Here is a 10,941-nt window from a genome sequence, read left to right as displayed (position 1 = left end):
ATATAAGGAAAACCATCAATGTGATCCATTATATAAACAAACTGAAAGAACAGAACCACATGATCATTTCATTAGATGCTGAGAAAGCATTTGACAAAATTCAACACCCTTTCATGATAAAAGTCCTGGAAAGAATAGGAATTCAAGGCCCATACCTAAACATAGTAAAAGCCATATACAGCAAACCAGTTGCTAACATTAAACTAAATGGAGAGAAATTTGAAGGAATCCCACTAAAATCAGGGACGAGACAAGGCTGCCCACTCTCTCCCTACTTATTCAATATAGTTCTTGAAGTTCTAGCCAGAGCAATCAGACAACAAAAGGAGATCAAGGGGATACATATCGGAAAAGAAGAGGTCAAAATATCACTATTTGCAGATGACATGATAGTATATTTAAGTGATCCCAAAAGTTCCACCAGAAAACTACTAAAGCTGATAAACAACTTCAGCAAAGTGGCTGGGTATAAAATTAACTCAAATAAATCAGTTGCCTTCCTCTATACAAAAGAGAAACAAGCCGAGAAAGAAATTAGGGAAACGACACCCTTCATAATAGACCCAAATAATATAAAGTACCTCGGTGTGACTTTAACCAAGCAAGTAAAAGATCTGTACAATAAGAACTTCAAGACACTGAGGAAAGAAATTGAAGAAGACCTCAGAAGATGGAAAGATCTCCCATGCTCATGGATTGGCAGGATTAATATAGTAAAAATGGCCATTTTACCAAAAGCAATCTACAGATTCAATGCAATCCCCATCAAAATACCAATCCAATTCTTCAAAGAGTTAGACAGAACAATTTGCAAATTCATCTGGAATAACAAAAAACCCAGGATAGCTAAAGCTATCCTCAACAATAAAAGGACTTCAGGGGGAATCACTATCCCTGAACTCAAGCAGTATTACAGAGCAATAGTGATAAAAACTGCATGGTATTGGTACAGAGACAGACAGATAGACCAATGGAATAGAATTGAAGACCCAGAAATGAACCCACACACCTATGGTCACTTGATTTTTGACAAAGGAGCCAAAACCATCCAATGGAAAAAAGATAGCATTTTCAGCAAATGGTGCTGGTTCAACTGGAGGGCAACATGTAGAAGAATGCAGATCGATCCATCCTTATCACCCTGTACAAAGCTTAAGTCCAAGTGGATCAAGGACCTCCACATCAAACCAGACACACTCAAATTAATAGAAGAAAAACTAGGGAAACATCTGGAACACATGGGCACTGGAAAAAATTTCCTGAACAAAACACCAATGGCTTATGAACTAAGATCAAGAATCGACAAATGGGATCTCATAAAACTGCAAAGCTTCTGTAAGGCAAAGGACACTGTGGTTAGGACAAAACGGCAACCAACAGTTTGGGAAAAGATCTTTACCAATCCTACAACAGATAGAGGCCTTATATCCAAAATATACAAAGAACTCAAGAAGTTAGACCGCAGGGAAACAAATAACCCTATTAAAAAATGGGGTTCAGAGCTAAACAAAGAATTCACAGCTGAGGAATGCTAAATGGCTGAGAAACACCTAAAGAAATGTTCAACATCTTTAGTCATAAGGGAAATGCAAATCAAAACAACCCTGAGATTTCACCTCACACCAGTGCGATTGGCTAAGATCAAAAACTCAGGTGACAGCAGATGCTGGCGAGGATGTGGAGAAAGAGGAACACTCCTTCATTGTTGGTGGGATTGCAGACTGGTAAAACCATTTTGGAAATCAGTCTGGAGGTTCCTCAGAAAATTGGACATTGAACTGCCTGAGGATCCCGCTATACCTCTCTTGGGCATATACCCAAAAGATGCCTCAACATATAAAAGAGACACGTGCTCCACTATGTTCATCGCAGCCTTATTTATAATAGCCAGAAAATGGAAAGAACCCAGATGCCCTTCAACAGAGGAATGGATACAGAAAATGTGGTACATCTACACAATGGAATATTACTCAGCTATCAAAAACAACGAGTTTATGAAATTCATAGGCAAATGGTTGGAACTGGAAAATATCATCCTGAGTGAGCTAACCCAATCACAGAAAGACATACATGGTATGCACTCATTGATAAATGGCTATTAGCCCAAATGCTTGAATTACCCTAGATCCCTAGAACAAACGAAACTCAAGACGGATGATCAAAATGTGAATGCTTCACTCCTTCTTTAAATGAGGAAAAAGAATACCCTTGGCAGGGAAGGGAGAGGCAAAGATTAAAACAGAGACTTAAGGAACACCCATTCAGAGCCTGCCCCACATGTGGCCCATACATATACAGCCACCCAATTAGACAAGATGTATCAAGCAAAGAAGTGCAGACCGACAGGAGTCGGATGTAGATTGCTCCTGAGTGACACAGCCAGAATACAGCAAATACAGAGGCGAATGCCAGCAGCAAACCACTGAACTGAGAATAGGTCCTCTATTGAAGGAATCAGAGAATGAACTGGAAGAGCTTGAAGGGGCTCGAGACCCCAAAAGTACAACAATGCCAAGCAACCAGAGCTTCCAGGGACCTAGCCACTACCTAAAGACTATACATGGACTGACCCTGGACTCTGACCCCATAGGTAGCAATGAATATCCTAGTAAGAGCACCAGTGGAAGGGGAAGCCCTGGGTCCTGCTAAGACTGAACCCCCAGTGAACTAGTCTATGGGGGGAGGGCGGCAATTGGGGGAGGGTTGGGAGGGGAACACCCATAAGGAAGGGGAGGGGGAGGGGGATGTTTGCCCGGAAACCGGGAAAGGGAATAACACTCGAAATGTATATAAGAAATACTCAAGTTAATAATAAAAAAAAAAAAGTACACACTCACTGAATGATCTGTATCATGTCGCAGGGATTCTTTTGAGACTTTTTTTTTACATTTGTATTTAGCAGACTTCTCTAAACTCACTGAATGATTAGATTTATTTTTACTAAAATTATTTCATTTAATCATTCTAACACATTTGTAAATCTTTTATTCTGCTTCTCAAATGAAGAATCAGATTTGGTATTTTTCATTAATTTATACAAATGTCAAATGTCAGATATCAACAGATTACCTACAATTATGCTTATTTCTTCAAAAGAGCACTAAATATGTGTCAAAAACAGAATGAGATCTGTGGAGATAATGAATCTTTGCTTTTAACCAACAGAATACGTGTAAATTAGCCTAACCAGTCATGCCACATTTCAAAAAATAATTACAGTAAATCTTAAATTTGACAAAATTGAGCTCTCAATTGATGCTTAACTTTTAATGACTTCTACTTCCCTCTTTATGATCAACTTACCTGTGATTACACACAGCTTCTCAGAACTAATAGAGGAGTGGATGCATCGTCCATTGCTCTTTCTCTAAAAACTTCCTCTCCCAGGAAATGAGTTTGGGATTCCTTGTAAGTGTTTTTATCTATGTTTTCTCATTTTACTCAAAATGAATTTACTCCTTTGATTGCTAATACATAAGAAAGAATGCAGATGGACACGAACCATTCCAAGAAATGTTTTAAAATAATCATGATTTGTTAATATTTTGTGTTGCAAGGAGTACTTAAAGTTTTATCCATTCACTCTGCAATTGACTCAAGGGACCAATTCAGTGAATCAAAATTATCAGCAGAGGAATGTACATAAAACACTAGGGAATATCAACCATAATTGTATTAGTATCAATACTGGGAAAAGATGTTTGGGGACACTATCCAGTGAAACACAGTAAGATCACTCAGAAGAAATTTATCTTTTTTTTTTACATGTAGTTTCAAATCTCCCTACTTTTAAATTTTTGACTACATTAAAAAGACTTATGCTTTGTGTTCCTTTTATCTATTTACTAAATTGCTCAATGAAAATGAATTAATGTTATAATTTATGTGTCAAGTACATTAGGTTCATCTTCCTTGAGAAAACCAATAAATACATTAATGTTAGATTGTTATTAAAGTTCAGTATTATTGTGCAAGATTTTAGCCAATGCTGTACAAAACAATAAAACATAGTTACTTAGTGTGCTTGCTTTTATTTAATTTTAAAAATAATTTCTTTTAGTTTTGGAGATCATAATATAATTACATGATTTGTCTCCTTTTCTTTCTTCCTTCCAAACTCAAACATATAGCTCCACTTAATCCTCTTTCAAACATATGGCCTCTTTTTTTCATTAATTATCATCATAGATATGTATGTATAAAAATAAAGTATATGAAGTCTGTATAATTACTTTTATGTATGTTTTCATAAATATTATTTAGTGTTGAATAACAGTTGGTATGTTCTTCCCTGGGAAAGCTTATTTCTCAAAGTTTTTGATTGCTTTTTATTTTGTTTTATTTTTTGATGTTTTAATTTCAACATTTTTATGCAATATAGTCTAATCATGGTTTTCAATTTCCAATCTCTTCTCAAATCCTCTCCATATTCTTACCCACCCAGCTCCATGCTAACTTTCTCTCTCTTGCTTGCTCTGCAAATCAAGTTATCATATTATCTACAATTGGTCAGTGACTGCAATCAATTACTCAAGTTTCCTGAGCATTGGTTACTTATAAAGAGGAGATAGTAATGGTGATTTTCATGTAGTTATAAACATTAAATGTGACACAAGATAGGTCATACATCTTTCAAAATGATATTTTATAAGTGTTTCTAGAACATTTTGTATTATTTGGCATATTTTATTTAGTTTTAAAATATCTCTTAAGATATATTTTATGAACATGAATGTTCTACCTACATGTATATATGTGTACCATGTGTTCATGGAAGTCAGAAAAAGGTATTGGCTCCCATGGGTGTTGGGAATTGAGCTTAGGTCCTCTGCAAAAGTAACCAGTGCTCCTGTCCACTATGAAATCTTGTCATATGCACTTCATCAGTGTAGCATAACGCATAATTTAAAAAAAAATAGCACATTTAAAACTGTTTTGCAGGTAAAATAATGGTAATGGTGGGTACCTAAATATTGATCTGATTAGTGATAGTTCTAATATAACAGTCACATATATGATCATGTTTAAACTAAATGGGTCACCAGTCAAAACTAAACATCATAAATCTTGAAAACAGACTGGTAGGGATGATGTGTGTTGATAAGGATAGGACAGTTATAAAAGAGAGAAGCATTGTGTGTATTAAGATTATTCTGTATACATGTGTGAGATTATAAAATAGCAAAACTAATAAAACACTAAAATGAAGATTACTCGGTCAGATAGCTACCCCAGAGTGTAAAAGCATTAATGATGCAACACTGGCAATCTAATATGGACCCCTGTGATGCACATCAAAAGATGGATCTGGTGCTACCCAGCAATGTTTGCAGCATGCCTACCACAATATTAAAGGCAAAGATAAGAGTAGGAAGCACAGAAGTAGAAACAAGAGAGACCCTGCCTCAGTTATGGAAGGTAAGAACTGACTCCAAAAAATTGTACTCTGACCTTAATGTATATACCGTTGTACGTGCAGGACAATAACAATAATAAAACACACATACACACATAAACATGGAAGATATAGAAACAAGATCTAGGATTTCACCAAATCTAGGAAATAAAAATACAATGAAGCTCAAGTTGCTTGTTAGTGGATAGAATTTGTAATTTCAAGAAGTGAGGAATTATTTGGATAATGTACATGGCCTGAAAAATAATGTTTATTGCAGATCTTTAATATAGTCCATGTACAAACTGTCTCATTTGTGACACAGAAAAGAAAGTTTGTGTTTGTTACAGCAGTAATATCTCTATAAAAACAGAATATAAAGTATTTTATTAAGAATAATCAGCCAAGTAATTTAAGTTCTACAGTAACTAGTTTTCCATTCATAATTACATTCATATTTTAAATTTTTAGTTTTTTTTAAATTTGGGATTATAACATAATCTCTTTTATTTTCTGTCTAAAAACCCCCCATATAATCTCTATTCTCTTTCAAATTCATGGCCTCTTTTTTTCAGTGTGTGTGTGTGTGTGTGTGTGTGTGTGTGTGTGTGTGTGCATTTGTATTCCTAAATAAAACCTTAGAATGTCACATATATACATATATATATATATATATATAGTATGTCACATATATACATATATACATACATACATACATATGTACAGGGCTAACAATTTGCCATAGTTTTTTTAACCAGATTGAAGGGTGTGATCATGTCTGTGATCCAAGCTATTTTGGAAAATGAGGTTTAAGAAATAGCGATTCAGCCAAGCCTGGGCTACAAAGAGGAAGCACAAGAGTAACTTGGTGAGAGAGCATTGAGAGTATTGAGGCTCTGTAAGATCAGTAAAAAATATAAAGGGTTTAAATTTTGATTAAGTTTTATTGAATATGTAAAATGACATCTCTTCATATAAACACATTTTTTTTCATTTGTTTCTGTAAAACCCTACCTTATGAACCAAGTCTTTAAAAGCTTGTTTTACTTGGTGGTTCCTCAAGGTATAAATAAAAGGGTTCAACATGGGAGCAACTGAAGTGCTGAGAATAGCCACTGTTTTGGTGAGTGATGCTCTTTCATTTGCTGATGGCTTCACATAGATAAATATACAGCTTCCATAAGACATGGAGATGACAATCATGTGAGAGGAACAGGTGGAGAAAGCCTTTTTTCTCTGACTGGCTGATGGAATTCTTAAAATAGTCCTGAAAATGCACATGTAAGATAAAATCACCAATGCCAACGTGGACAGTAGAGTAACCAGAGCAACATAGAAACCAGTCACTTCTAGGAGCCAGGTGTCTGAGCAAGACAGCTGTAAAAGGGGAAAATAGTCACAGCAGAAATGGTCGATGACATTGGAAGCACAGAAATCCAACTTTAGGACCAGCATAAGTGGTGGGAAGATGGTCAGGAATCCTGCTAGCCATGAGGTGAGGACAAAAAGGGTGCAGGCTTTCTGATTCATGATGAGGGTGTAGTGAAGTGGCTTGCAGATGGCAATATAGCGATCATAAGACATAGTGGTTAGAAGAAAAAATTCTGTCACCCCCATGAAGATGAAGAAAAATAACTGAGCCAAACAGTTATTATATGAAATGGTCTTGACTTGAGTAATTATTGATGCTAAAAATCTGGGAATGGAAACACTGGTGAACATAATTTCTAAAAAGGAGAAATTACGAAGGAAATAATACATAGGAGTCTTTAAGTGAGAGTCCAGCAATGTGAGCATTATGATGGTTAGGTTTCCAATGATGCTTACTATGTAAGTTATTAATAAAAAGACGAAGATTACTACCTGAAGCTCTCTATTGCCTGATATTCCCAAGAGCACAAACTCTGTAATTATAGTGTAGTTTTTCATACTTATTTTCTCTTCTAATAAAATATAATGATGAAGAAGTGATCAAACAGTTTATTTAATGGGGTGAAATTTAAATATCTATATATTGACATTACCATCTCCAAAACGATTTCTTTTAAAAATTACTACATGTGCATTTGCAATATTTCAACTAACATGTTGATAATTAGTATTGTCTTCCTTTATAAATACATATAGGTGTCATTCACTTATCATCAAAGCATGCAGGTCAAAGCCAATACTTCTTCATTACTACTGAAATAGAGACCATATACTATATTGAAAAGTGAAATATACTTATGTATCATTGCTTAAAATTCACTTCTTAATGTTTTCATATGAAACATTTGCTTACATACGAAATTTCTATAAGAGTAATAAAACCAGGAAAGACAGATTGCTCCATGGTAATTATTAACTTTTCCAATAATTTGAACACTGTCATGAAATAGCTTCCTGGAAAGCACATGTATTAATTTCTAGTTTCTGACAATATCTGCTTTTACAACTGAAATATATAATATTTAAAGTCAATTCTGATGCCATTTGAAACTTATATGATTTATAGATAGAATTCAATGAACAAATATATAATGCATAATATTGTAAAATTTTAATTCTTACAAAAATCATTTTCATGTATAACCACAAGTACCTGTGTGCTTGCAACCAGAGAGATGTAGGATTGCCATTAAATTGGTTATGATAAGAGTAACATTTGTCAAATATCTAGAAGACAGAAATATAATAAACAAGACATTTATATGATTATCATATGAAATAGTTTAATTAAAAATGATCTTTTAAATATTTGCTTAGTATTTTTACCCTTACTTTTATGAGAACTAAAAGGATTTCATAGGGAAGCTTTGTTCTTTGTGTGGAAATATAGCATTGCTTTCCTTCTTGAAGACTCTCCAGATTAAATTTAACAATTGTTAGATTTACTTTATTGAACATGCATGGTATAAGTGACATGGCCTCTAGCTGACCTGTTTAATACTAATACCCAGTAAACAACATAATGTCTGTTGCATAAGTTTTCCATTATTTTGTGATTTTTTTCTCTGTCTCTAACAGGATATGCCCATCTTGGCAAGAGGTAATTAATAAAAATTATTAGTCAATTCCACTTTTCCATGTAATGTTTTTGATAATAAGTGATGTACTTTTTGCAGTATACATCTTTGTCAATAATTTATCATTAAGCATGCAAGTCAAAAGCCAACTTATTATTATTTGAGAAATTGTTGAACTATATTAAATGTTTTTCTACTAAGAATAAATGTTAAAATAGTAATTAAAGTTCTCCAGTTCTTTTTAATTAATAGAATTTTAATAACAGACAGAATGAGCTTATTTAAAACGCAGAACTTTCCTTTCTTACATTGTTTAGCTATACATTAGAAGTGTATAATTACCATTTAAAATGTAATCTTAAAATTTCCCAAAATGTGAAATGTATTTTAATATATTCTTCAGAATAATTTTTGGCATTCAGTTTTTTGGCATTCATGTACATATATATGTGTAGTGGGAGAGTTTTACTATATACCTTTGATTGACCTGGAAGTCACTATGTAGAGCAGACTGGCCTGGAATTCATAGAGATATGCCTGCCTCTCTATATAATATTCTTAATCCTTCTATATGATCAAAATTATGACGAGGAACTGCATTATAAAATTTTCTGAGTTGAATCACAATAATTCTTTAATTTCTAGGGAAAAGTGTATGGTGAGACATTTTAAAGTTCTCTGTAGAAGGTAAAGAATGAATATTACATAAGAATAAGACAACTTTACCTTCTTTTCACTATAAATCCCAGAGAGACTAGTTTGAAGAAAGGAAGGAAGCAAGCAGAGTTTAATTCAGGAGGTGTGATGCAGTCATGACATTCCTGTTTAGAAATCACAGCAGTATAGGAAGATAAAAATATTGTAAGTCAATTATCTCATGCAATAAACTCACTCTCCCTTCAGCCAAACTTAACTTTCCTAATAAACACATGGGTTCTACACTTGGGACATAATTTATTCTTTATTATCTGGGGGATTAGTTGAAACTGAGTGAACTATACTGCAAAGGATGCTTTTATAAGAGTAGTATTTTAATTTTATTCATCTTTACATCTCAAGTGCACAGAAAAAAGTAAACAAATGAAAGCATTTTAATATCTTCACATATCGGAAAACTTTATTTGCTCCTGGTGAGAGTACAACATGTTACATTTATTACCAGAATCAATAAGGACCTTTCTAAACAGCTAAAATTAAAACTAGCACAAGACCCATTCATAGGTATTAACCCAAAGGACTTGAAGCATTCGTGTTGCATTTGCTCAATTCACAATACCAAGAAAATGGGACCAGCTTAGTTGTTCAATAACAGATTAATGTGTGGAACACTCACAAAATGAAATTTTATTTAACCATAAACAAAAAAATTAAATAGTAAAGTTTGTAGGAAGATAACTTGATCTGAAAATTATTATACTGGATAAAGTATCTTAGGCTCAGAAAATAAAAAAAAAAGAATTGAATTTTTAGGCATACTCTATTTTAATTGTTATATGGGTGCAGATGTCTATGGCACATATATTCATATGAGGCTGTGATTATGAGTCTAGGCCATAAAACTTGATGTCAGAAAAGAGGCTTTAAGGACATAGAAGAATACATATAACATAAAATGAAGAGAACTAGTTGGGAAGAAAGGGTACAGGTTGGGGTTGGTTGGGAGAGAAGTAGGAAGGAACACTATTACTGGTGTTTTAATTTAAAATCACAAAGCATCAAATAGAATATTTAAATTAAAAAATAAAATGTTAAACTAACACATATTTATAAAAGTGAATACAAAATAGTTATAGTAGCATAGAGGGACATATAGAATGGTTTTACAGTTCCTAAATATATTTAATCTCTATTTCTGTCATCTCCATCTCACTCTCCATATGTGTGTGTGTGCATATATATATATATATATATATATATATATATATATATATATATATATATAGAGAGAGAGAGAGAGAGAGAGAATCTTAGTGTAGATATGGCAGATCACATCTGTCAAGACAACAGAGAATATGAGTTTAGCATATTATACATTTTTAAAATTTGGTATTTTTTGCCTGTTTCTAGAAGTGTTCCAGGTGTGGTTGCTGTGTCACATGTAAGTGACAGAGAGGAGAAAGGCTATTTCTACACTCAGTGTTCTGATCTATGAATATCTGAATGATTAATAGCCTAACAATCCCTGAAGAAGAGCAACCTGAGAGTATCAATTCAGCACCAGGAGGCTTGGACAAGGAGTTATTCTGAGATGATGACCAGTTTGGTGCCAGGTACGCCCAGACAATTCCCATGACCAAGAGCAAGCTAGAGGCTAGACAAACCGAACTTGAGACTGTGAGTCCCGGTGGCAGTAAGTCCAAGACCAAGGACTGTTCCATGTGGTCACATGGGGAGGCCAAGTGATGAGAAAGCCTGAGATGACCATCAGACTGGTGCCATGGGGCCTGGACAGGAAACTAGCTTGAGACCGACCACAAGTTACCCACTACTGGAGCCCTGGGTGGTGGGGTTCAGATCATCCCAAGATGGACCCTGCAA

The 10,941-nt window shown here is 34.2% G+C and overlaps 1 protein-coding gene and 1 pseudogene across 1 annotated transcript; one reads left to right on the top strand and one right to left on the bottom strand.

Annotated features, from left to right (window-relative positions):
- Nucleotides 1–6,385: 6,385 nt before the first annotated feature.
- Olr952 (olfactory receptor 952) lies at nt 6,386–7,324 on the bottom strand. Its single transcript, NM_001000074.1, has one exon. The coding sequence runs from the start codon at nt 7,322–7,324 to the stop codon at nt 6,386–6,388; it is 939 nt and encodes a 312-aa protein (NP_001000074.1).
- Nucleotides 7,325–10,459: 3,135 nt separating this feature from the next.
- LOC120093983 (small nucleolar RNA SNORA17) lies at nt 10,460–10,583 on the top strand (annotated as a pseudogene).
- Nucleotides 10,584–10,941: the final 358 nt, after the last annotated feature.

This window comes from Rattus norvegicus, chromosome 7, assembly GCF_021556685.1.
Source record: "Rattus norvegicus strain SHRSP/BbbUtx chromosome 7, alternate assembly SHRSP_T2T, whole genome shotgun sequence".
NCBI lineage: Eukaryota > Metazoa > Chordata > Mammalia > Rodentia > Muridae > Rattus > Rattus norvegicus.
This window is presented reverse-complemented; position numbering and strand designations above follow the sequence as displayed.